Source organism: Sebastes umbrosus, chromosome 16 (genome assembly GCF_015220745.1).
Source record: "Sebastes umbrosus isolate fSebUmb1 chromosome 16, fSebUmb1.pri, whole genome shotgun sequence".
Lineage (NCBI taxonomy): Eukaryota > Metazoa > Chordata > Actinopteri > Perciformes > Sebastidae > Sebastes > Sebastes umbrosus.
The window spans coordinates 28,352,188-28,380,174 of record NC_051284.1 but is presented as its reverse complement, the minus strand read 5'-3'; the positions used below and the strand labels follow the sequence as shown (position 1 = coordinate 28,380,174).

The 27,987-nt window shown below is 40.8% G+C and overlaps 1 protein-coding gene across 1 annotated transcript; it reads left to right on the top strand.

Annotated features, from left to right (window-relative positions):
- Nucleotides 1–69: 69 nt before the first annotated feature.
- On the top strand, nt 70–25,006 carry c16h20orf194 (chromosome 16 C20orf194 homolog). The gene is made up of 37 exons (XM_037746688.1): nt 70–244; nt 2,829–2,908; nt 3,082–3,207; nt 3,305–3,429; nt 3,811–3,907; nt 4,096–4,202; nt 4,364–4,441; nt 4,655–4,756; nt 5,176–5,231; nt 5,343–5,478; nt 5,919–6,000; nt 6,317–6,353; nt 6,464–6,548; nt 6,631–6,707; nt 6,793–6,837; nt 7,004–7,049; nt 7,139–7,250; nt 7,503–7,573; nt 7,808–7,855; nt 7,954–8,044; nt 8,229–8,332; nt 8,531–8,674; nt 8,924–9,009; nt 9,296–9,397; nt 10,342–10,459; nt 10,549–10,637; nt 10,770–10,889; nt 11,222–11,347; nt 14,952–14,989; nt 16,543–16,678; nt 16,991–17,077; nt 17,798–17,904; nt 18,213–18,287; nt 19,145–19,332; nt 19,441–19,506; nt 20,740–20,833; nt 21,617–25,006. The coding sequence occupies exons 1-37, from the start codon at nt 189–191 to the stop codon at nt 21,721–21,723; spliced, it is 3,444 nt and encodes a 1,147-aa protein (XP_037602616.1). The 5' UTR covers nt 70–188; the 3' UTR covers nt 21,724–25,006.
- The last annotated feature ends 2,981 nt before the right edge of the window (nt 25,007–27,987 follow it).

Genomic DNA, 27,987 nt, shown 5'->3' with positions numbered 1-27,987 from the left:
TCCCCCTAAGTATTATAATGATAGTTTGGACGCCCCTAAACATGACATGGTTTGCTCCGTTGCTACGCTATCTTGTGTGGACATTCTCCAGGGTGATGAAGAAGACGATGTAGTTATTCGGCCTGAAGAATAAACAACGTTGTTCGGTTTTAAAACGTACATTTGTGTGAACCGTGACATTAAATACCATGGCCGGTATGAGGAGAGTTAACGGGAAGTTCTCTGGAATCAACCCCGCTGTCAGGTAACGTTAATATAGAATAGTGTTTACAGAAAACGCCTCAGTGGAAGCTGTCAAGCTAACATGGCTAACGTTAGCATGAGCCAAGGTCCGTTATTTACCAACTTTAAACATCATTAACCGTTAGTTACCCGTTAACCGTTAGTTACCATTAGTTAACGTTAAACATCAGTTACCGTTAGTTAACGTTCAAACATCAGTTACCGTTAGTTAACCGTTACCGTTAGTTAACGTTCAAACATCATTAACCGTTAGTTAACGTTAAACATCAGTTACCGTTAGTTAACCGTTAACCGTTAGTTAACGTTTAAACATCATTAACCGTTAGTTAACGTTCAAACATCAGTTACCGTTAGTTAACCGTTAACCGTTATTTACCATTAGTTAACTTTAAACATCAGTTACCGTTAGTTAACGTTCAAACATCAGTTACCGTTGGTAACCGTTAGTTACCATTAGTTAACGTTAGCATCAGTAACCGTAAGTTAACGTTCAAACATCAGTTACCGTTGGTAACCGTTAGTTACCGTTAGTTAACGTTAGCATCAGTAACCGTAAGTTAACATTCAAACATCAGTTACCGTTGGTAACCGTTAGTTAACGTTAGCATCAGTAACCGTAAGTTAACGTTCAAACATCAGTAACCGTTAGTTACCGGTTAAACATCAGTTACCGTTAGTTACCGTTAGTTAACGTTCAAACATCAGTTACCGTTGGTAACCGTTAGTTACCGTTAGTTAACGTTCAAACATCAGTAACCGTTAGTTAACGTTCACATCAGTAACCGTTATTTACAGGTTAAACATCAGTAACCGTTAGTTAACGTTCAAACATCAGTTACCGTTAGTTAACGTTCACATCAGTAACCGTTAGTTACAGGTTAAACATCAGTAACCGTTAGTTAACGTTCAAACATCAGTTACCGTTAGTTAACGTTCACATTAGTAACCGTTAGTTACAGGTTAAACATCAGTAACCGTTAGTTAACGTTCAAACATCAGTAACCGTTCGTTAACGTTCACATCAGTAACCGTTAGTTACAGGTTAAACATCAGTAACCGTTAGTTAACGTTCAAACATCAGTTACCGTTAGTTAACGGTTAGTTAACGGTTGCGTTACTGTTAACGGTAATGCTAACGTAAGTAATGTAGGTTAACGCTGTCAGTATAACTTGGTTGGTTAAACTATGCTATATTTTAATTAGTGCAACGCCCATTCCTAGAAATCCCCCCACATCAGTCAAGTATGTTTTTATTGCAACAACCTAAAGCTAACGGTATCTTAATTCAGGGGTCAGCAACCTGCGGCTCTGGAGCAACATGCGACTCTTTAGCTCTTCTCCAGTGGCTCCCTGTGGATTTATAATTTTTTTTTAGTTTTTTTGTTTACAATTTCATTTTTATTTATCATTGTTGTAGGTCTATGGTACGACGGAGTATTAGGGCCACATTGAGGAAAAATAAATAAATCTGAGATTTCGAGAATAAAGTCATAATATTAGTAGTATAGTAGTAGTAATTTGACGTTTTATTTTCTGTTTTACTCGTAAAGTTATGACTTTATTCTCGTAATATTACGACTTTTTCTCGTAAAGTTCTGATTTTATTCTCGTAATATTACGACTTTTTCTCGTAAAGTTATGATTTTATTCTCGTAATATTATGACTTTTCTTGTAAAGTTGTGACTTTATTCTCGTAATATTGCGACTTTTTTCTCGTAAAGTTATGACTTTTTTCTCGCAACATTACAACTTTTTTCTCGTAAAGTTGTGACTTTATTCTCGTAATATTACGACTTTTTTCTCGTAAAGTTATGACTTTATTCTCTTAATATTCTGACTTTTTTTTCTCGTAAAGTTATGACTTTATTCTCGAAATCTTGGATTTTTTTCCCTCAATGTGGCCCTAATACTCCGTCGTACATTTGCACTTGGGCCCTCACCGTATGTACTATACTAGTATACTACATATACTACATACTTAGACTATAAGCTGTGTTACCTTCATCACAATGTTCAAATGTTTTGCGGCTCCTGCTGGTTTACAAAGCACTAAATGGTTTAGGGCCAAAATACATTTCTGAACTTCTGCTATGTTCTGAACCATCCAGACCTCTCAGGTCATGCTGCCTTTTATTAAACCAGATAATGATATTATACTGCACTAGAACTTTTACTCTTGTGTGTTATACTCTATTTTAGCTTCTATCCTAGCTTTTATATTTAGCTTGTTTTTATTTTCTAATCTTTAATGTTTTTATGTTTTTATAACTGTTTCAATTATGTCTTAATGTTCTTTTGCACTTTCTCTTAATGTTCTTGAATGTTTATGTAAAGCACTTTGAATTGCCCTGTTGCTGAGATGTGCTCTACAAATAAAGCTGCCTTGCCTTTGCCTTTGCCTTGCCTTGCCTTACTGGCTATTTCCAAGGTGGTTTGTTGTTATCAAACTGTGAGATGTGGTTGAACTCTTTGGAAACAACAAGCAAGTTGGACCTTGTGTTGAGATCTTTATCAAACTTGCTGTTATTACTGTTAATAATTAACAAAGCCATGACTATATTCTTTTTATTGTGATATTTTCCAGTTGCTGTCGCCTGCGACTGGTTCAGTCTCTGCTCAGTGGGGGTGGCAATGCCACTCCTGATGGCATCCTGTGCTCTCTTGGTATGTTAAGTTGCAAACTTCGTTATCTTTATTTGGCCTAGTTAACTGCTCTGCCAACTGCTAAGGCTAGAGGAAATATTTAAAATTTTTCAAAACAGATGATGAACAAAACAATTTATATGATCTTTCCAAAACAGCCAACAGATATTCATGTCATTCTTTATGTATTTTAGGAATTGACAGCCGATATAATGAGGGGTGCACCGAGCTGGCGAAATACCTGTTCTATGAACTTTATGGAAGAAATCAGCTGAATCTCGAACATGTCCTGGAGGAATTTCCTGATGAAATGCTGGATGGTGAGTTTTTCAAGTGTTGTTCACTACATTTGCAGTCATAGTTGTATGCCTGCTTTAGTTTTTATCTACTCTGACGCATTGCTTGCCTGCTTTTCAGATGTTATCCTGCTGATCAAGGCGGATTGTGTTCATCTGTACTGCAACCCAATGAACTACAGTTACCTGTTGCCCTACGTGTCCCACTGGAGGAACCTGCATCTCTACTGCATGACCGAGGCAGAGGTTAAAAAGCCCTCTTATCCTGTTAATTTCTGTTCCTGTATGCTTAAGTTAGGAGTAGGAACTTTCTCAAGACTATTTAGGCATGGTGATTTATCCACCTGGCTGCAATTTTAACCTTTGCTTGACTATTAATCTGTGTATTAGACAAGTCATCTTAAATGTTGCACCTTGTCTACACAGGCTGCACAATGAAAGCAATCATCAATGACAGTGTGTTGTAGTTTTTACCTTTGCAATGTGTGCACATTTGGCTAGACGTCTTCAGGTTATGATTGCCATTGCTGAAAATTGTAAATATGACCCTTTGTAGCAGTGTTTGTGATTGCTATTCCTGAGATTGAGTCGTTTTCTAAATTGTCGACCCCTGTAATCTATACACAGTATGAAGATGAGGAGGCAGCAGAGGAATTCAAAATCTCCAGTTTTGTCACAATGGTGCAGGACTGCTACCGTATCGGAGTACCTTACAGCTCACAAGGTACACATATCATCACATTTTAATCTCCACATTCATTCATTCAATACACATATGTTAAAGAGATAATGGAATGTATTAACACACTAACTACATCACACTACATCTGCTGGAATACAATGTAGTTTCACCTACTTGACAGTAAATACACCAACAGCACAGGTAACTGTTTGCTCTACTGTTACTTTTAGGACCCATCCAGAGGTTTGATATGTTTACGGTGGAAAAGTGGCCCCTGATTCAAGCATTTGCCCTGGAAGGCATCGGTGGAGGGAGCTTTTTTACCATGAAATACAAGGTACCATCAAACAAAACAAAAATATTTGTTATGTTTGGCAAAATTGAAAGATATTTCATATAAAATGTATTTGTATCACTATGTTGTACTGCACTTTTTTGTTTCAGCTTGTTTTATATATTCTTATATCTATATTTTTATATTTATATCTGTTTCTCCAGCTAATGGACATGAGTGAGAAGCTGTGGCAGGTTTACAACAGACTCGACCCAGTGTCCCTGGATAATCTACTCACAGAGGTAACACTAAGCTTCTTTTTTTCATCAGCATCTTCATGTCCAGAAATCCATTGTGGTTATAAAGAATGATCAATAATTAATTAATCAAAGGAAATCATGAAAGTTAAAAGTTACAGTGGCTGATCAATAGTTATATTTTAGTATGTGAAGTTGTGAACATGACCACTCAGTATGATATGTACTCTAACCTTGGTGGTGTTTGTTGTATTTTAGGACTTGATTAACTTTGAGAAGCAGTGGAGTGGCTTTTTCTCCAGCATGGATCTTGAGAGCCATCTGTCCATCTTAGAGCTATCTGAAGCACAGGCAGGAGAGGTACGTTTATTGCCATCTATTCCTACAAAAAAATAGGTGGAGTGACTGGAAAGAGATCATGTCAATGTCTGCTTGAATGACTACTTGTGCATTTGTTGTAAATGTTATGTAGTTTACCACAAATGCAAAGAGTATTTTCAAACGGCATTGTTCAGTGTCTGGTCTTAGTAGTCAGCTCAATGTACTTGTGTCTGCATAAAGTGTAATATGGGTCACCGGCGTTATCATGTGACTAGAGCGTTTATATTTAAAGACGGCATCTCTGTGCATATTAATTAAGTATGAAGAAGAGCATCTGCTAAAAAGGTCACTGCTTGAAACTACTTGAAGATGTGCTAATAAATTGCACTTAAGGAGCTACAGTGTGCTGACCTTTTTACATTTTTCATTGCATAAAGTGTATTCTCATCAATCCACAGGCATTCCGTACTTATTACTCTCATGGACTGATCTCAAGCAACATCACAGATAAAAGGTATCCTTCTTATTAAACCATCTTTGAATACTGAAATAATGTTCATCTGTAGTTTTGTGATTTGTAGAACGAAAAGCTGCTATAGCTTAATCAAATGTTTCTTTATTTCAGTACAAGTCAGCAGCCCTTTGTGTTGTTTGGGAAGCATTCATCCTTAGAGGATTTGGAGAGTTATTCGTTCAACTTTCCCTCAGAGAGTCATCAGGTCCGCAACACAGGACCTCTGGGTTCTGCAGCCAGACAAATGGTGAGGAGCCTGAAATGGAAAACAGTATGATGTAGCAAACACTGCAAACATGCATTACGATAGGAGCCCTCTTAATGGCTTGGCACCTGCCAAAGTGGTTAGTATAGTAGAAGACCTGCCACTGTGAAAACTCTCCAGCATGTCAAATGGCATTGATGTAGTTTTTCCATTATGTGTATTTAATGTTTTATAAATGTCTGAAGTAGTTGAAGAGGAAAACTGTTCTGTAGCACCACCTGGTGAAGTCATTTTGTACAACTAGTTTCAGAGCTATGTTGACAAATCATCTTTTCAGGAAACGTGATTACTGCTTCTATGTCTCCTGTAAATATGAGATTTAGCTCATTTTGCACCACTTTTGTCTGTGTCATTTGTGAAGTGGGAACATGCTAACATGATTATATCGTTCAAAAGAAACCCATTTCTTTTTTGTCCATTAGATCCTGCAGTGTGTGGCTCCCAAAGGACCTCTAGCCTGCTCTCGGACCTATTTCTTTGGGACCACCCACACTCCATACCTTGGTGAGGTTTTACTGTATGACTTTGCTTATTTAATATTGATCAACTTGTAAAATTATTATTGTTTTAGAATGTATATTTGACATTATTGTCCTTTGCATCACATTTCAGAGGTTACCCTGCTGCAGAGCATAGTTTATTAACCCAGGGGTTAAAGCAGTACTGACTAACCCTCTGTCAGAATTGCTAGTGTGAAATGTTGCTCTGCATGGAGTTAAATGCAGGGTCCAGAACGGGCTTGGCTCACCTGGGGTTAAGTGTAATATGAGAAGCCCTTATTTGTATTGTTAGTATATAATTTGTTTACACTCATCCACAGGAAATCAAAACACAGAGCAAAAGAAAACAGAAGTCTTGTAAGTGATTTCATTTTGGATCTCATAATTAATATGTTTTTCCCTGTAAGCAATGGGTTGGCCATTTGTTAAATTATGTAGAATGTCTGAATGAAATTTTTTTTTTTCAGAGTTTTGTCACAGATTTATTCAGCGGCTGTTCAAGCAGTCCTGTCAGGAATCAAATGTTACTCCTGTACCTCCAGTGCTACCAAGGTAAGAAGAAAGAGGAGTACCTATTTTAACATTTACTGTATCGTTCAGCATGTTTCTCATTAAGACATGTTTATTATTGCAGGCTAAGGATGTAGCAGAGAACACCTTTCTATTGGCTTTGGACTCAATGCATTTGAGCCAGTACCGCAGTTCTCTCAGGTACAGATTGATTTTGATTTTCAGCCAAGCATGAAATGTAACCTGTTGTTTGAATGGCTTTGACTTTTTTGTTTTCCCTCCTCAGGTCCAAATGTGAATTCGGCATTCAAGCAGTGAATATGCAAGGAAGGTTGGTGTTAACTAGCACTTATTGGTCATTTTTACAAGCATCTGTATTTTCTAACACAGCTCCTTGAAAATTTCATGTGTGTTATCTGAAAAATACATACTAAACCAATGCTTTCTTAAAAACCTTTTTATAAATATGTGATTGCCTGTTTTACTTTTGTTTTCAGGATCATTCCTCTGACTGATGAAGACAGCCGTTACGCAGTAAAAACAGTAAGTTAGAGAAGCATGTTCTATTTTGTACAGTTTTCCTCTGAAAAGCTTTTTTTTCTCATCTTGACTAATTCTACTTTTGATCTAAGGCCTCCATGACTGTCCATGACATCCCGAACCTGCAGTGGGGCGGGGGCAACCTGGGCTCTGTGGTCTTCTCTGAGTCCTTCTTGGAGTCCAGCATCAACATTCAACAGAAAGGTACAATATTGATCAGATTAAGTCTAATTAGAATGGATTGCTGATTGATTCCTCAAAGGAAGCTTGATTTTACATAATAAGCAGGACAAATCAGGTCACTGTTAACAGAAAGAGGCAAAACAACAGCACTAGTCTGAAAATAGCTTATTTCCTGCTCCGAGGATCAAATTCGTGATTCATCTTCCCTGTTTGTCATTCTTTGGCTTTGTTGTTTGTGCTTCATTTTAAACAAGACTGTTTCCTCTCCTGCAGATGGCACTGTGTCCTCAGACAGCTGCTACACCATCATGACTACAACTGTGCCTCGATACGCCTGCTGGCTGGTATGTGTGGGGCTGAAAATCTATTTCAGATTAATGAGATAAACACAATGTTTGGATACAGACTGAGTTACTTAGTCTAGATTATTTTTTACAGTTTAAGTTTTCCAAATCACACATTTTCAGTCTTCTATCCAGAAAACATGTTGCTTCATCCTTAGTTTAAGGAATACACAATTTAATTTTTTCCAACATTGTTTGTTTGTTGTCTAAAGTCTTATGGTCATGTTGTTTTAGATGGAATCTGATGTCAAGCAATCTGAGCAAGCCCAACATCTTGCTAAGGTAAGTTCAGAAGCTTCCTGTATCCACTGCAGTGTATGAATACATGTTTATGTATGTACTGTATGAGCGTCATCACTTACAGTATGTGTTTTAAACAGAAAGAGGAAGGCACTTGTTTGGGAACCGCTCTGACTGTAGCAGACGCTGCGTATGTGTTCTCCAGCAGCCAGCTCTCCACACCCGAAGAAGGTGACACTCCATTAATATTAATATTTCTGCCTATCTTTCTATTTTATTGATTCTCAGTATTTCATTTCTGTTTAAATGTGAATATATTTTCCATATACTGTATTGTGGCCAGTGTCGTACCTTATGTGACAAAGAGTTGTGATTCTGAATCATTTTTTTATATTTCTTCAAATGTTAATCTTAGGAAAAATCATTTTCTTCTCCGAGGGACTCCTGTTTATCCATTCTCAATATGGAAGCATTACCCTGTCCAAGGATCACATCAGCACCATCAAGTTCTATGATCCGGTAATATTTACAGTTATGACACACATATGATCACATATATACTTTTCTACACAAGATCTGCTTTGTTGTTACATACTGTAGTACATCAATGATTTATAAGACAGTTCTTTACTTGCTTTTCTATAAGATGCATCTATAAGATGCAGTGGAATTCCTGGTTCCTACTTGTGTATGATTTCTGTGTCCGCTCATTACCAGGACTCCGGTGCTGTGGCATCTCTGCTTGTGGAGTATAAGAGCAGCCTGCTCCCCCACCTTCCGTTCCCTCTCCACAGCGCTGACCATTGTCTGGTCTTTGCTCTTCAGCCCAGGTCTAAGAGCCACAGGGCCTTCTATTCCAAGGTAAGACCTGTAGCCAGTGACCTCTAACAATGCATAGGATTCAGTCTCACATCATGCCTGTGTAACAATAATCTAAGGAATTCTTTATAGCAGTGGTTAACATAGTTATTACAGCAGCATTAATTAATACAGTTTCAAAAAATACATGTTGTCAAGTATTTAACTCCCACTAGGAGTGATTTTTCTTCTTCCTTTGATGCTAATTAAAGGCAGCTCCAGCTGTATGAACCTTATCTCTCTTGGTTTCAGGTTTTGTCAGTGTGGCAGAACTCTGAATCTGGACTCACTCTGCAATTGGTGGACCAAAAGCACCTGACCTGGAACCAGAAAAACATGTGAGATAACTTTATCCCCTTTACAATTTAAGATCAGTTGTCTCTACGCTAGATTTAATTGCACAATCTTTGGAGTATGGAGTATAGTTAGATTTTTTTTGTCCTTGAAATATCACACTTTTAGAAAATGTTAATGATCTAATTTGATCCAATAAGATCAATTAAAAACAAATCAAACCAACTATGCAGAAGTTTTTGATTAATTTGGATATGATACTGTTTGTTAATATAGTTTATGACTCTGTTAAATAATCTTTTAACAACTGTATTGACTTTTGTTTCTCAGGCACACCAGACTGCAGAAGCTGCATGACAGTCAGGAGCCACCAGTGGCCAAACGCAGAGGCAGCCTGAAGACTTCGTACTCCCAGCTGCCAGAGCAGGACATGTTAGTACACACTACTCAAATCTCTCAGTAAAGCACTTCACAGTTGGACCAAACAAGTCATAAAACCTGATGCCAGGTATCGCTTGATCATCAGTATGGCTTCCCAAAATAGCATTTTAAGCCTGTGTTTCTTGATACACTGTATTCATCATTGGAGACCATCCACCTCTACCAAAGGTCTTTTCTGCTGAGAGAAAGTATAATAAGATAATGAAGCTTCATTATCTGGCCCAAAATAATTAACAGTGCACACATTTTCTTACATGCAAGGATAACTCAGCTTCTCGGTCTTCCCAAATCTGTCCTACATCTGTCACCTGGAATAATTAGACATCCAACTGTTTTAAAGGAACAGTGTGTAGCATTTCGGGGGATCTATTTGCAGAAATGGAATATAATATTGATAACTATGTTTTCATTAGTGTACAATCACCTGAAACTAAGAATCATTGTGTTTTTGTTAGTTTAGAATGAACCCTTCATATCTACATAGCTCACGTTACCGCAGTCTTGGAAAGGATTGAGCGGAAGGGTACTCAGTTGGTTGCAATCTGCAACCGCACCACTAGATGGCGCCAGATATTGCACACTGTAACTTTATGCATTTGCACCCAAAATAAACATACCGTTCCGTACTTATAAACAATTTTGCATTATCAGTCTCATTTCTAAGCGCTCTGTTCCAGCACACATAAAAACTAAACGTTCTGCTTTAACTGTATATGAATGCATACTGCAAATACTGGAGCAAATACGAGTAATAAGAATTAAAGATGTGACTGGTGGAAGGAAATCTGAAGTCTAAGCTGTAAATTGTAGCACTCATTTTTGTCCATTGCCTTACTTATACATGATGGGTCCCAAAATACTTGTTTTATCTAGTCGTGCCAGTCAGTTGTGACCTCGTTTCTGCTTACTGATTGTTTTATTCTGGTCTGTGCCAGGTTTCTTCAGCACTTTGCCTTGAGTAGCATCGGTCAGGAGCCCATTCTGTATGACCACCTGGGGGTGCTCTTCCCCTCTGCAGAGCTGAGGAATCCAGTCAACAGTCAGGGAGACAAGGTGAGCATATTGAAAAATCATTTCTGGTTCCTTCAAAGAAACCTTTCTCCTCTGTCAAATCTGATGAGGTCTTTTTTATGTGTGAAAAGGTTGTCGTTACCATCATCACTGGATTACCAGGAAGCCATAAGAAGAGACTCTGCAACTTCCTGGTCCAGTTGAACAAGGAACATGGAAGGTGAGAAAGATTTCACATTTCTTCGGTTTGCTTTTTTTTTGTTGTTACATCTTTAGCTCTGTTATTATTTATAATCTTAAGAATAACAACACAAACAAAAACATTGTTTCAAAATTTAAATTTCATCCCTAGGTGGGTGGTGTACAAGCCTGACAGCTTCTCAGCCTCTCACCTGCAGCAGTATTTGTCCAGCTTCCTGGAGAGCCAGAGAGGCCCTGGAGGCAAACCCCGTCTGTTGGTGCTCTCACCTGGGTAAGAAAACCCGCCGATTAGCTTGATACAGCTTGGAACTGAGAAGTCAAGACTCCAGTAGACCCAGTAGAGCAGAGCCGAGCTAAATGGGAGCATTTCATTCCAAGTTATCTGACATTCATCATTCAATGTCTTGAATACTAACAATTTCATCCCACTACATAAAACAGATCTTAGCATCTGTGCCTCATGAGTATTTAGAGACTGTTGGGGTATTTAAACCGAACAAGAACAGACAGTATTTGAAGAAATTAGAAAAAGACTGAATTAATTTACTGTTCTTTGTCTCTGTGGGATGGCTTATTAATTTGTAAATGTTTCTACTTGGGCAGATACACAGATGTTCTGGATGTGGTCCAGGCTGTGCTGTTCCACCCTGACCCAGTTGTCCAAGCGTGTTTCACCATCGGCGCTGTCGCTGCCTGTGTGGACCCCCTCGCCTCCTGCGTGGAGCACAGGTGAATATTCTTTCTGCAGTAAATTAGGTCTCAACTCTGCTGCTGTTAAAGGGAAAGAAAACTAAACAAGCTTTGACTGCCATAAAGAAATGTATATCAGATGAAATCATGTCCACTGACATCAAGCTACTCCTGTTTCTGAGTTGAGTTGATTTGCCATTTTACAAAACCGCACAATGTCTAACTGAAGTAGACAACATTCCTGACTGCTTGGATTACCAAAACGGACTGGAAAATGGCGTGATGGATGACAGTAAGATCAAACAAAGACGTCAGTGTACTATTCAAGGGGGCTTTTCACACTGCATGTATAGCCCTGTGCTAAGAGTTGACCCTGGGCTAACTTAACCCCCTTTCACACACACATTAACCCAGGGTTAACCTAAGCCCAGGGCTATACAGTTCACAGTGCACTTCTGCTAGCCCTGGGTTATATGTTCATTGTAACACGTGACTGCTGTTAACATTCTAGAGTTGGAGTGTTTACTCTAGCCCTCTTTCACACTGGCAACTTTTAGCCCCGGGTTTGGTCGATTTTCAGGGGATAACCCCACATATTCGGTGCTAACCCTGCTCCGGAGCAGGGTTAGCAAGCCCTGGGCTAAAGTCGTGGTTAGCCCACTTTGGAATGTGCCAGGATTGTGCCAGTGTGAAAGCTTTCTTAGCCCCAGACTAACAGCTCCCTTAACCTGGAGCTAAGCGCAGTGTGAAAAGCATAGTCGACGTGTCTCACATTGTACATGCAGAAGAAAAGGTTCAGAACTTGTTTTGTTAGCGTTAAAATCAAATATTTGAACTTCAGCATAAGATAATATGACCTAATTGATAAAAGATGAGTAATTTAATTATATTCTCAAACTCAACACTTCAGTAAATGTCACAATCCTGCAGCTGCTTCACAGTAAATGCCCTCAAGCGGCGCCTCCTTCTTTGTGCCAATGTTTTTATCAGATTCCCAAAGACTGGAAGGCTTTTATTAGGAAGCAGCTGTATGTGTTACATTTATATTAACAGCATCCTTAAGAATACGTCACCAAAAATCTATCCAATCATTAGCAAACATGTACCACTTGTAGACTTGGAACGTGACTCAGAAAAGTTTGTAGCTTGCTCCTTCACAGAGGACGGCAGTTGCAGTCAAACAGGATTCACAGTAAAGGATTGACAATGGATTTGGTGACCCAGTTTCACAACAAAAAAACCATCAAATCACTCCTGCAGCTCAATCCGCTATTCTGCCATCTGTCTGTATGCTTAGCATTCGTCAAAAACATACATTTTCCAACAAAAATAGCTTCCATTTGTTCCTAGCACGGTTAGTTAGTTGCTTATATTTTTGGTTTGCGGCCACTGTATGCAAATGTAGCTGCATGCAGCTGCATGCAGCGAGCAAGAAATGTGTATTTTAGTCATATTTTGGCCTATTTTGCAAAGTCAAAGAGGCTAAATAAGCTTAAACACAGCAGTGACAGAAGCTGAGATTCAAGTTGAGGGTTTCACTCAGTTATGTTTCTAAGTAACATGTGGACAGACAGACAGACCAGATGATGACAGACAGCGCCGGATGTTGATAAATTGTTGAAGCACTAGAGGTTTCCAGGACGAGGTTACATGACACTTTTAGCTATTGAAAGTCAAGGCTGCCTCCCTTTTGCAGAGAGGATCAGTCCTACATTTAATCTCACTCTCCTTTTGTTACAGGCTTTAGATGTAGCTTTACAGAGCTTCTCACTGTCGAAGATTGACTGAGCTGCTCCACACAATATGACATACCACTCCGGGTAATAGGCTGTTTTCCACTGCACCGCCGAGCTGCGTTGGCCAGTGATACTTACATACAGATGAAGTCAGTCTAGTTTTTACAACATGCTCGGAAAACTACTGCTGCTGCCTTTCTTCACCAGAAATTTAGATGAAAAGCCAGTAGGTGTTGCCCTGGTATATGCAGGATAAAAGTTCTACCTGGATCTCTCCCAGTCCTTTAGATCAGGTGATTGTCTAGTGAGCTGAGCTTTAATAATACATCTTAAAACTCTGACAAGCCCCACTTGGCTCAGCAGTGGAAAAATGTGTTATAAGAGGTTTAGTTAGCAATGTGGTTAGCACTGACTTTTCCATGTGAGGCATCTTCATCAAGCTGCCCCCCCCCCCAATCACTGTTTGTTGCCATAGATTGTGTGGAGATCTGTGGACCCACTATGGCGCTAATTGGGTGTGGTTAGCCCAGCTTAGGCCTGACCTGCCTGTCAACCCCCTCAACATAGCCCTCTAATCCCCCCAGGTCCACATGTGCGACCAACACCCCCCCCTCCTCGGCAAAGCTCATCAGTCAGTCATGATCCATTCTTTGTGATGAATGTAGACAGTTCATTACATCAGGACAGGAAAGATAAATGCCTTTCAAATTGCTGATCCCCCCAGCCTGCAGAGCCTGCAGGGGAGGGCCTGTGGTGGTCGGAGGGGGACTTGGCTCAGAGTCACAGTTATTCACAAAGTGGTGTATAACACAGATCGATTTGAAAACTCAGGATAAATTATGTTAGGATTAAATGAGATTACAAAAAGCTTTTACATTGGTCGGTTGCCAGTCATAGTCATGATGTCATCTTATGAAAAATGCCTCACGATTGATAACCGGACTGCGAGCCAAGTAAAGAGCCATAACATGGAATTAGTCTGTTTATTGCTGCACAACTTTGGTAAGCATCCATTAGTCTTAAGTAGAGTTATTGTTAGTGATGATATTGTGGAACGATATCAAATAAAGAGGACTTTTAATTAAATACATGAAAATACAGTTCTGAGGCTATGTTCACATTATGCTCAATTCCCATTCCACCCCCCCAGATCCAATATTTCAGCCTAGACTGTTCACATTCATATTTAAAGTGACCCATATCTGACATCAGTGTGAACGGATCTCTGACCTGAAATGCCTCACATGCAACCAATAACGCCCAAATGATTTGCGGCTCGGATGACAATTTGTTATTATTATGTTGAGGATGAGGGTGAGAAGACGAAGGAACGAAAAAGCCATAGCTATAGATATTTTAGCAGCTCTTGCTGGTAGTTCTGTGGAGAGAGAGGTGTGGATGCGGGAGAGGATGTGGAGGGTTTCAAAGGAGGAACAGTTCTTCCAAAACTTTAGAATGTCCAGAGCTACCTTTCAAAGTTTCTGTCGACGCCTCATGACAAGGCTGTCACGGCAGGACTTGTTCCTCTTCTTTTGAAGTTTCAAAGGACTGCTCAGATACTGTATGGTGAGTGATCTGTACCTGCGCAGCAAAGTACTGATGTGGAAAAACACACATCAATTCCGACATGACCGCTCTCACAGCGGTCGCATGGACAGTGATGGGATATGTGTCAGATTTAGGACTAGATACAGTATGAAAGTGGCCCGATCTGATTGGGAAAAAAAAAATAATTCTGTGTCCACACTACTAAATTTGTAATTTTTTTTATGTGAACGTGTCACTCAGGAACAAAAACCCTATATTCGACATAATCTATCCACAATGTAACAGTGACCATCTCACCCTCTCCTCAAGTATACTGTATATTTAACTAAAGTTCTTCTGTCTCTTGTCTCTCACTGCAGGTTTGCATTTCCTAAGCTGTTGGAGCAGTGCAGCCAAGGTAAGTCCTGTCTTTTTCCCAACAAAATACATTGAGGATAAACTTCTTTCATGGAATACCAAGGAAACATCATATTCATTGATATTGATTAATTTCAGAAGTGTAATGCTCTTTTGGAAGCCGTACAGCGTAGCCATTCATAACATCTGCCATGCTGCCAGGTTGTACAATATGACCATCAAAGAAATGTATGATTTCTGTCAAACTAAGTCAGAGGAGAAGCTGTACATGTGTGACAAAAATAATACTCTCACATCACAGTAGAGTTGGGATGCACCAATACAGATACCTGATCGGATTTCAGGCCGAAACTGACTCAAATAGCTGCATCGGATATCGGTGACAATTGGGCCGATATATTCATTTCATTTCTATGTTTATATACTATATACATTATAGACTGAAATTTTAATTCCTGTTTAATTTTTGACCAATCTGTTGCTGCATTAAAAAGGTTTACAGTTGAACTGCAATTCCTAATAATTTTTTACCAAGTTGCCAGTGCACGATTCATTATTTAATTAATAAATAAAAGTTCAGTAAATTTATATTATTTATTTGTTACATTTTGTTTTCCAAAGTTAAGAAAGCAATGTTTAAGTCAAGCCTGATGTTGTCTTAGACATAAAAGAATGATCCCAGTCACATCCACACAGTGAGGCATACAGCTTATCAATTAAACACTGGTATCGGATCGGTACTCGGCATCGGCCGACACCCAAAGCCCAGGTATCGCTATCGGTATCGGAACTGAAAAAGTCGGATCGGTGCATCCCTATAGTAGAGTCAAGTAGCAGATCCAACACAAACACCCAGTGAAGAAGTAATATATTAACATGTGCAACAGTGCTTTATTGTTATTTTTTTTTACTTGTGAAATATGTTGCATATTTGACTGCTTAAAAATGCTAAATTGTAACTTATTGTCAACATGTTATGCAAATATGGAGGTCTATGGAGCATTGACGATCTTAGTACACCTTGAAATGAATTAACATTTGGAGGTTGTGTTTGCCATATTGATCTCACAGTGATGGTGGTCAAAACATCACCCAGCACACAGTTATTCTCCACCACTATTGTTCTTAAAGGTTTAAGATAAAGTCTAACTGAGATCTTGTAATATAAAAACCTAAAGGGTTCAGGACCCTTTGCTCCAACCATCACTTCACGTTTGAGAGCACACGGTTCACATCCCATCTTGTATTCTGAAGTGACATATTGAAGATTTTATTTGGGGTTACCATGCCATCTTTTTTGGCTGGAACCAGAAAAAAATCCCAATTTGGGCAGCAGGGAGAAAGCCTGGCTGTCACAGAATTATTTATCACGCCTTTTATATCTTACCAATTGTTTTGAAGGAATCAAAATGTCAATTTCCCTAAAAAATACAGCCTGCAAGCACAACACAGCAGCAGCAATGCCAATAAATCAAACCTAGTGGGAAATATTTCTGCAGTGGCTACACAGATGTGACTTTGTATTTTCAGGAAAGTGAGCCAGTTTTCTCCCTGAATTCATATTCCCCTTTTTTGCGCCTCGTCGTATGTCAGGTATTGTGAGTACAGTGGTGTTCACCGGGCTGACAGCAGAGCAGAAGCACCCTCTCATGCAGCATGTTCAGCAGTTGGTACGCTCTGCCAACCCCACCGCAGCCTTCATACTGGCAGAGAGAGGAGCTGTCACCAGGTAAGCGCCCACAGAATTGTGATCAATGCCGCAAACAGTCATTTAACTGCTTTTATCTGTGCTTAAAATATTCACTCTAGGCTACATTTTATTCCTTTTTTTGAGTCTCTGCTGGGTCAGAGCACTGCTCAGTTAGAACAGTAATGTGTAATGAACATTTCTCAATGCATTCTGTACTTAAAGAAGGTGTCGTTTTAGTAATTAAAAGCCCATTATGGATAAAGGACAAGTAGTTATTTGTTGTTTTTTCATGTCATATTTGACAAGTCAAGTGTTGCGTATTCATTCTGTATTGTTTTTTTTATCAATTAGGAATGAAGATGTGAATCTGATATTTTCTGAAAGCAGCTTCTATGAGCCACAGATGCTGAGAGCACGTTATGTCCTCTACCCCGGATGGTAAGACCCTCACCCTATGTTCCACTCTACTGGTTGTGACCCCCATGTGTGTCCCCCATGTGTCCACACTCAACCTTTTGGCCGCTGAGCGACAGATCGGCGTTGATTCCTGCCTCAGCGTTCCTCGGTCCTCCTGCCTCACCTCCCTCCCTGCAGTTTAATTGCCACTCGGCTGCAGCGGTGGGGGCATCGGCCGCTGATTGCTGTAAAGCCCCTCAGGGCATCTTGTGTTCTATCACCAGCTGCCTCCTGGCAGCACAGTAACAAGCAGTTGGCCATGCAGTTGCCATGTACACAGAGGGGGTCTCCTTCCCTTTGGACCAGATCCATTCAGCCTTCATGCCTCAGTTGTCAGCCTAATATGAACCTCTGCTAAATCCTCCCCTCAGATCATAACACTGCATATCTGGCCAGAGTGTGGCCCCTTTTGATTTACCCGTCTTCCAGCTGTATTTTGTGTGTATGAGAGTGTGTTTTGAGGTGCTTCTTACACATCCAACCAAGACAAGAATATTTTTTTTCACCTGCTGATGAGAGTATCTACATTTACAGATTTCTCATCCACTTCCACAATCACAAACACTGGCCTCTTTCCTGTGGGCAGCTGGTAGAGTAAACAACTTTCCAGCCAAAGACAAAATGTAGCACAAACATTTGGCTTGCTCTCTAGACTTAACTTTCTCACCATTTGTGTAATGTGCAATGTGTTCCGTGTTTCAGGTGCAAAGGGCGCTTCTTCTCCGGTTCTGGGTCTCTGGTCCTCACCCAGCAGCGCGTGGCTTTCAGCCGGCCCCTAGAGAGGCCTCTATTTGTCACCCGCTGTAAAGGTGAGACGGAAAGGAATTCTCCCCCCTTTTTTTTGACTCTTAACACGTGACTGAGGTTCCAGATATGAGCTGGCAGCGTTTGATGACGATTACATAAGCCGCCTTTTCCCTCCAAATATGGAAACAACTGAGGTCTCAACAGTAATTGTCTGCTGTTGCTGTGAAACAATCTGTATTCCCAAACACTTATGACATCTTACTGCCAATTTTGCTGATCATTTAAATGATCAGGAAACTGATCATTTAAATGAATATTGTTAATTTATTTCACAGTACTAACTGCTAAACCTCTCATCATTTCTCTTTAGCATTCAAGTCATCACTAAGGCCAAGCCCCTTCCGAGGAAATGTGTACAATGTTTGGGGAAAAGTCAGATTTTCTGGTAGGAATAACATACTTTCATTTTATTTTTTATCTTTAAAAAAATACATTGCCACTTTTGCTAAGGTTTGAAACTTTCAGATCAGATTTTTTAATTCCAGAGAACTTGCTTTTGTTAAGCATTACTAAACAAATGTGACTTATTTCCTTGGTAAATATTTGACCTGCATTTGCATTTCCCAGTTTTTGGGAATTATTAGAGAAAAGGTTGCCCTCAAGGCGGCCAAGAAGCTCCTGACGGTAGGAATACTGCTCGGTTGTTGCTCTGGTGTCTGGTGTTTAGAATTCAGCTCATAGTCCACTGGTTTGGTTTCCTCCACGTAGTTTTCTCACTCTTTTTTTCCATTTGAAGACCTGTGTAGAGTTGTTGCATGAGGAGAGAGTGCAGGTGCCTGTGAGGAGATGACGTGCAGAGAATGTGCAGATATTTGTAGAGAGCTGGGAAGATGCAGTAGTATGGAACGAATGTGGAGACTGAACTGAACCATCCTTATCCTAATACTCACATTCCCTTGGTGTCAAGTGTGTATCTCAGTCACTGTCTTTAGGCTAGTAAATCATTTACATCACTTTATATTTAGTTATTGTACTTTATTTTATTTTTTGTATTTAGCTGTTGCATATACATATTTTACATTGAGTTAGGACATATTTGACATGTTTTATCTTGTTTTCTTTTACCACACACGTGAGTTCTGTGAGTCATTTTGAGAACAGAGAGGCTGTATAGATGTTAAAGCATTAACACCCCACCAACAGCATGCTGTAACCATATGAAGCTGCTGTAGCAGGTGTTACACAAGGTGCGAACTGTATGTGCGACTCTGATGTGAGCTCCTTCATCTCTGGAACCTCCAGACTCAGACCGACTGATGGAGGTGAGCTACAACACAGCGAGCGGCAGCCTGAGCATTGTCCCGGACCAGAGCACTGACCCTCTGACCCCGGGCCCCAAAGAGACCAGCACGCCCTGCTTCCTGGTCTTTGATGGTGTTGGCCTCACAGAGGATGGCCTGAAGGACTGGCTCAGACTGTGTGCCAAGCAGGTAGACATTTAAATAGCCTGAGACTCATGTAGAGATCTATTATTATCATGGATTAAATACTGTATACGTAGAGAAATTAAGGCTGTTGTTTCTGTTTGGTGTTTACAGAGGCAGACAAAGAAGCTCAAGATGACAAAAAATTCGCTTTCACCACAACAAATCAAGAGCATACATGTGAGTGTGTTTATATTTATAATGATTTACAGTATAATATATTTTTATATCCACCAGTGGTGTTATTTTGTGTGGACAGAAGGGCATTAAAGCTAATCTATGGAATTTTGTCGACCTGGAGCAATGTTTTTATGAGCTCACACCTGCTTGTTGTGTACCTATATTGAATTACTAGCATGCACGCAATGACAGGCACTTCCCTGCTGCTGGTTTCATGCTTGGTGGCTGTCAGGCATTCAGCAGTGTGCCAGCAAAAGATGGAGAAGAACATTTCTAGTTGATGTAAACCTGGATGTTAATAATGCAGGTTTCAAAATATTCCATCAAACCTTGCTTTGCAAACATGTGGAATGAAATGCAACACATTTGTTAGACCCTGGAGATACATGGATATACAGTATGCTTTGTGACACAACAATGGATGTAAACATATCTGTGTTTGTTTACAAGAAAATTCCACAGGCTACCTTTAAGTTTATTGTCAATAAATGCCACGGCAAGAGCGAAAAGAGTATGAAATCTTTGATGTTGGATACAAGCCTCACTAGACATGCTCTTTGTGTGTTTGTTTTTTTTGGAGATTTTCCTTGTCTTCTAAGAGAGCTCGGGCTGGGTCGGCCTGTTATTGATGTGGGCGTTTTCGGTCAATAACCTTAGGTCTTTTCACATAGTTCTAATAACCTCCCTTTTTAGTTTATCCGTCCCGCAAGAACCAGGAACAATCGTAGTTCTTAGGACACCGTTTTGACTTTTTTAGCTCCCAGAGTAGGTACTCTCAGCACAAGAGGAACTGTGAGTGACACAGATCTATGGTGCAGACATAAGTGTACATTGATTGGTTAAACACTTGAGCCAATGCAGCAACCGCCATTTTTAATAACCAAGTTAGCCATGTAAACAACAGACAGCTCAAAACATAAACAACAGCTCGTAACAAAAAACAAAGGAAGAAAACACGGACAAATGGACCGACAGTGAATTCCAGGCTTTACTGAGCATACTGTATATGCGACGAGGGAAGTACAACGTGATTTTGACTCATCAAAGCGTTGCTACACCAACCGTCGCCCAGCTTACGCCACTTCAGCGTTCCCATTGGCAGTGTGAATGCAAAGAGAAAAGAAGCCATTGAATGTATGTAGTCCTCGGGGGTGCTCCCCAGTGGGCCGTTCCTCTCAGGGAGTCCTCAGAAACACCTTTTGACTGAATTTGATATTCTATATTTTTGTTTAGATGACCAGGCACCTGGACCCCCTACCACAAGGCTTCTTCTACAACGGCTATCAATATGTTGACATCTTTGGAGAAAAAATTAACTTCCATCCCTGTATCCTTTTCATCGTGTTTACTGACTATTGTAGAACCTCAGCTACATCTAATTTGTCACTCAGGCTTGGAGTACTGTTGATTTGTCATATTTCAAAGCCTAGGAAAAAAAAGAAATGGTACTCTTAAGTCAGCTGTTTAACAAAAACATACCTGCTGTGCATACAGCTTGGATGTATAATAAGACCTGGAAACGATGCCGCTGCTCAGCCTTGCTTCCAATTTTATCCAGTGGCCACTCGGGTATTGCAGTGAAAAATCCCCCTGGAATTTCCCCATAGTCCACCTTTGTAAAAGACACGTCTGTATAACTGTTGACAGGACACCTGGAACTGCAAACAAGGGCAATTATGACTCTTTCTATTATGACTTTTTGATCCATAGAGATGTTATATTTGTACAACTTGTAAAACATCGGGAGAAACACTACTGCACATATTCAGTGGGCTGCATACCCGGAAGTAAACCTGGAGGCTAAATAACTTCTTTGCCGTATGCGCCAGGCGAGCAAATCTCATTGGAATGAATAGGCACCTTGCATCTCGAGGTCCGGTATCCAGTTCTTATTATACATCCATTGCATGGCAGTCGATGTGAGTCAGTTTAGGTAATAAAAATCAAGCTCTGTGTTTGATAAGTCATAGAAAATTTGTATAAATGTTTATATTTTTTTGCCCTAAAGAGAGCAGTGATCATGAATAATTGTGCAGGTCTGCTTGCATCTACATTTACTGTTGTTTTTAGTGATTGTGCTGCTGTTTCCCTTACATCGCTGTTACCGCAGACATGGAGGAGTTTATCAAAGACTACCTCTCCGAGGCCAACAAAGAGGTTGAGCTATTCAACCGTCAGCTGGAGCTGCAGGGGCAGCCCGACCTGTTTGATCCGTGATAGAATCTGTCTGTATGTCCGCTGCCTCCATCTGTCTTATTTAACTCTAAGGGAACCACAGTGGGGAGGGACAGGGAGGGCACAGGGCTTATGTACCGAACACTCCACTAGAATGGTCAATGTGTGCTCGCACCACATGCATCTGCGGACGCTGCTGCTAGAAGTCCGTCCATTATCTACGTACTATGTCACTTTGTTTCCTAATTTGGTGGCATGAACCGGTTGAGTGCAGACGAGCTTTTAAACAATGACATCACCCATCAAAACCAGTTATGGCATGGCTGTTTGCCTTACTCCCCACTGCAACACCACCAACTGTACACTTAGCACTGTGGCGTGTCAGTCAGGCATCATATTAATCAAATGAAAGTGAGAAATTGATGTGGTCCCTTGTGTTAATTCAAATTAAGACATGTTTGTCAAGAGAGGAGAGTTGCTCACAGACGAATCTGAAACATAACGCAACACAAGACTCCATCTTTAAACCGATGCGATTACGCCACTAAGCCTGCGAGCTATGAGACTTTCACAATCGAAGGGAATTTCCGACCGCGCACTCCTACCGCTTGTGCGTTTCTGTTTATCACAGTTGGCAAATTAATGCCTCTATTTCTGGACAGGCATGGATAGCCGTGTGATTCTGGTGGGCTCCCTGGTGGGGTTTCTCAAGAATCGCTCCTCCTCTGTTGTCACCCAATCCGTGGCCCACCTGTTATCTTGTCTGCGTGCCACGCTGCAGCAGAGGGAGCGTTTGGCCATTGAGCTGTAAACATTGGACAGGCTGCTGGCTGCAGACAACTGATGAATGATGCCATTAATCACATAGCTAAACGCCATCCCAGTGCTTTATTTTAAGACTCCTAAAGTGAATCTAATGAAAGTGCAATAAAGCAGACTTCAGTCCTTGCAGGAAAGTGTTGTATTTATAAAACAGGCCGAGGCCGTCAAGAAACACATTGACACCCAACAGAAATTTCTCATTCTGTTTTTTTTATAATGCTGCTAGTTAACAGTGAGAAACCAGGTCGACATAAAGTTAAGCTAAGCCTCACTGCAGCCAGGTGTGGATCACGCATTTCATCATTTTAGTCAAAATGTTCATTTGTTAAAACATTCCCACGTTTTGTTTTGGGTAGGACAAGGGGAAAATAATCTGGGAAAACCTAGGTTTGGTTAGGTTTGGGTAAACATGAGTAGAGCCTTTAGTGAAAGGTGTAAGGCTTTGTATCAGCGGTGTGATGTCGCAGAGAATCAGACTTCTCGCCCTGTTTAAATGAGTAGTTACGCTACTGTTTGCTCTGCGTTCGTGTGTCACACTAATGTTCTATGCATGTCTTCCTCTTATCAGGGTTCCTACACTAGCTAGTCAGTAACTTCTGTGGAAAACCTGCGTTGTTGTCATTTGTGCAGCAGCATATTTGGGTCCTATGAGACCCACTTAAATTATTAATTGTGATATCTAACCAAACAAGCATTTCAAAGTGGAATTTAGAAGTTGAAAATGTGTAGGAACCCTGCTACAATCTGTGGAGATTTGATGGCTTTCACTCACTATGGGGTCAGCAGTGTAACATGCAGACTAATTAACAATCTTTGGGTCAAGTGGCGCCAAGTTTGTCTTGTTGTGAATTGATACGGAACATTTAAGTGCACATAGAAGTGTGCACATACTGCTGCTACTACAATGTTACTATATATTGCATTTGTACCAAAAGAAATGGCCTGTATTCACTAATGAGTAGATTCTTCTGAGATGTCAGATAAGAGAGGAAGGGTGTTTTTGCTAAGAGAATATAATCTAATTCCTTAGCAGAGGGGGGGAAATGCTCGCTATTAGGTTCTTATCCGAGGTATTTTTAGATCAGTGGTGACCTTAGTGTATTTTGGGTCATGTTTTTACATGTCTGTCTGTCAGCGCTGTCAACAGCCAGTAAAAAGAATCAGTAATTTAGTTTCCAGCTGGCAGACAAAAGAAAAAGTGATAACATCATTAGTGAGTTATTTCCCCCCCAGATGACCCGTGAGAATCTGTGCAGATTCAAATAATCCTGAATCTGAACTCAGCCCGACACTGCTGGCCCCATCCGTCCTCTCAGTACTTTGATCTGAACGAGCCATACCACCTTATGCTAGATGTGCCACTGTCTTTTTAGAAGAAGAATAGAATAGCACATAGCAATGAAGTATGCCTCTAACATGTATTTACCCTGGCATGTTCCAGCCAGCAAAAGAGGGGTTTCACATGGAGAGGAGGAGCTCACCCCAAGTTACTCCATTCCATTAACTCCTCTCTTACACTCCTTCTCTCTTACTCTATAAAAGAAGTGCAATTGTACCTTGTGTTTTTTATATATTGTACTTACAGTACCCTCAAATAGCTCTTTAAGGACAAAGCCGAGGAAACAAATGAGCTGCTAAATTCCCAGTCTCTCACAGCTTGTGTTCTGTGGTCTGCTGCTTTGAGTGCTTGTAGCTCACATAACACCGTAAAGGGTCTTAACAACAAGCGAAGGGTTTTGTTGCAAAATGAGATGAAAAAAAAAGCTTTACCTCTGCTTACAAATAACAACGTAAAGCAAACAGATTACTGTGCTTTTTAAGAAAAAAAGTGGAGCACAATAATATGGAACATAAATCCTTTGCTGACAAATAAGTGTTGTTTAAGCTGGATCCTCTTGTTTAACGTTTCAGGGATGCACTCTCAAAGCAGTCGGTTTTAGGAAGAGTTGCTGTCATTCTGTAGTTACGTAATACTGCAGAGAGTTACCTTGATTGACAGTGAAATAGTTGTGAGAAGCTGATGTATGGGAGACTGAAGGTTCCACAACTTTGAAACCTGCTCCACATGTCAAAGAGCAGACAGAAAGTGAAACGAATTGGCCAAGAGATCAAAAAAAGGTAGTCCTTGAAGAGCTGAGGGTTATGTAAGATGTTTGTGATATTTAAATCAAATTTACCACTAACGCATATACACGACTACGAGTACGTCTACACTATTTTGCATGTGTTGAGATGTCATGTGAGTATGATGCCGCATATATTCTAGACAGAATTGCCTTTCACCAAACTGGTACAACAAAGAGAAAATAATCACATTTATTTTACTGCTAAGAATTTGAATTACCTCGAAAACGACAAATAGTATTTTTGTAAGACTGTGAATTGAGCATTCTCGATGCAAGCAAAATGTCTCCTCGCACAAGCTACAAAAAAAGCAAAAGCAGATGCAATTTTTTTTTTGTAGAAACAAAAAAAAAAAGTGAAAGAGAATCTGATCGGTTGTGAGATGTCAGGTTTCTCTGATCCAGCAGTGCCTTGGCTACGGCTAAGAAAAGCAGAGATTAAAGCTGCGTTCAGAGCTCCATCCTTCTTCCCTGTCACAGGGGGGAGGCGGTGTTGTCAGGCGAGGATCCGTCCTTCAACAGCGTTGGTGAAAGGAATCCATAGAGTCGTTCTTTAAAAGCAATGTGTTTTTACTAAAGTCAGAGGGTAAAGTAGGTGAGGTCACACAGGGGGAGGCCGCCGGAGGGCTCGGGGAGATTCAGGTGTTCAGGTAAACTAACCAAAAAGATGTTGGAATACGGGCTGGGTACCACAGCGAGTACAGTTTGGATGCTTAAAGGAACAGTGTGTTGCATTTAGGGGGATCTATTGGCAGAAATGGAATATAATATTAATGTTTTCTTCAGAAACGTTGTGTTTTCATTACCTTAGAATGAGACGTTTATATCTACATAGGGAGCGGGTACCCTTCACGGAGCCGACCGCCACGTTTCTACAGTAGCCCAGATCGGACAAACCAAACACTGGCTTGATAGGGCCTTTTGCATTTTCGTGTTTTCACGTCGGCCACCATAGTTCTCCTGCATGCTTGGCAAAGCAAACACTGTTTTGGGCCGGAGTGGATGTCATTACTCACTTCTGTTGCCGCCGCTTTCTCTCTCGCTTCACCACTCACTTCCCTCGTACACACACACACACACTACGCAATGGCTCTGCTCCAAATGACCTACACTACTCTTACAACAACTTGCTCTAGAGAGGGCCATTCGCGGTTTTGTGTCGGCCACCATAGTTGTCCTACACGCTTGGCACACGGGAGAAGCTTCAGTTGGTTGCAATCTGCCACCCACTGCTAGATACCGCCAGATCCTACACACTGTTCCTTTAATGCTAAGCAGCATTTTTTGTCAATGTTCCTTTTAAAATCAATAACAATATCTAAAAGTAATGGGAAATAAAACTGTTTTTCGTCATGCCCAGCCCTAGTTGGTATACAAAACCTTGACGTTTTGTATCAGAGTACGGACAAAACAAAAAGAGGATTGAGTTTGTTGGGTGACCCCTACTTATTGCACATGGGGGGCCCAAAGAGCCCTCCACAAGCATCTCAGTGTGACCGCTACGCAGCTCTCTGGCAAACTGAGCACCCTGGTGTCTTCATCCTGTACGTGGAGGCTAGCCATTTTTGTAGCTGAAGTTATAGGACAAAAACAAAGTTTGGTGTTTAATTGGTTTTATATAAAGGGGGCAAATGTGGCGTTTCTCGTACTGCAATGTGACGACGCAGCGTGAGAGGGGTTTTGTTCTTTTCTAGTTTTGAAGATTGGCTCCAGTGTTCAAAAGGGCCAACTGTGTGGAATTTATGCACTTCTTGAAGAAGTGGATGTTTTTAAGGTGTTTTTGTGCTTATTGGAAATGGATTTTTAACCGTCCAAATATTTCTCAGGCCTCAGGGGACTGTTGATACTAATTGTTTGGGCTGTTCTGTCCCATCGAGGTTAAAAGGGAATCACAGGCTCTTCACCCCCACAGTCGCTCACAGACGGCGAGAGGAATTTGCTCAGGTGTTACTTATTATTTCCATACCTGAGATTGCATACTTGCCCTATAAAACCCGAGTGTTATAGAAGAAGATGGGGGTGAAATTGTGGTTAATATCTTCTGTCTGTAACTGGCCGGCCGCACAGTCGTGTACAAAAAAAGGATGTTGTTATTCGTGTCAAGTAACTGTGACGATTCAAGTTGGGAGGTGTTTGATGTCGTGATGGCAGAATTAGATCTGGGAAAAAAAAGAAAAGCAAAGGGCTCATTTCTTGTCCCCTATCTACAGGCCGTCCAAAGTAAAAGGACAAAAACTTCAAAAAGTGCCAAACTGACTTCCACATTTTGTTTTGAGGGTGTTCACAGAAAGTGAGCAAAACTGAATTGCATTTGCACAAAAACTACTGTAACTTCTGTTTTTTTCCTGTGACTGATGCTTTTATAATCTAACTGTTGTTTTTATTGCACCACGTAATCCATTAAATATTTATATGGTTGATATGTTTGTTGTTTTATCACTTAATGCAACACTCAAATGTCTTCCTTTCTATTGCTGTACTCTGATTGTGTGTTTTGCTCTCAGATGTCAGCAGCCTTACTCGCAGCCAGTTCAGCATAGTAGTGGATTTGTCACTTGGTGAGACAACATGGACTCACTCTGTGCATCCGAGCCCCGTATCATCACCAGCTGAGGCCGGGAGCTCTCTGTTACCGGGAGGTAGACTAAATAGAAACTGTCTGCGGAGAGAGTGTGTGTAAAAGAAGAAAGAAAGAAATGGCAGCTGAAATAGTGCTGAGAGAATGTGAGGAATCTTGCACACACAGTTTTAGCCCTCCATTTCCTCATGCTGTGTGCGTGTGTGTTGAAAAGAAAGGAAGATGTGTGTGTGTGTGTGTGTGTGTGTGTGTGTGTGTGTGTGTGTGTGTGTGTGTGTGTGTGTGTGTGTGTGTGTGTGTGTGTGTGTGTGTGTGTGTGTGTGTGTGTGTGTGTGTGTGTGTGTGTGTGTGTGTGTGTGTCCCCTTGTATTGTTGCCAGGCAGATACAGTCCTCCACATGGCTCACCTCTGACATCAGCGTTTCCTCGCCTCTCTCCTGCCACCACCGCCGTGCCGGCAGTTTCTCCCCAGCGACTCAAGGCAAGATCCCCCCCCGCCCAGCTACACTTGACACACTTAAAAACACACTCTTACCATATCGCTTCCACCATTAACCGCCCTTTTTTCTTCTCCCCGCCCCCCTCTATTGTATTTTTACTGAGGCAGTGAGCCGAGGCTATTTGTGGGCTATTATGACAGCCGCATGTAAACACTCATCACTCTCACTGGCGTCTGCCAAATCCTGCCGAGTGGGCCCAGGTCACTGCAACAACAGTGCACTGTACAGTGCTACATGTGTTCACTTTATTAAGTGGGATTGTGTTTTTTTTTCTCTCTTTTAAA

What these genes read in the sequence shown, in the direction of transcription:
- c16h20orf194 (XM_037746688.1), top strand. Translation starts at nt 189, where the DNA reads ATGGCCGGTATGAGGAGAGTTAACGGGAAGTTCTCTGGAATCAACCCC. An exon ending in TTGAACAAGGAACATGGAAG is followed by an intron (nt 10,638 to 10,769) that starts GTGAGAAAGATT and finishes TTTCATCCCTAG; the next exon opens with GTGGGTGGTGTACAAGCCTG. An exon ending in AAAAATTAACTTCCATCCCT is followed by an intron (nt 20,834 to 21,616) that starts GTATCCTTTTCA and finishes CTGTTACCGCAG; the next exon opens with ACATGGAGGAGTTTATCAAA.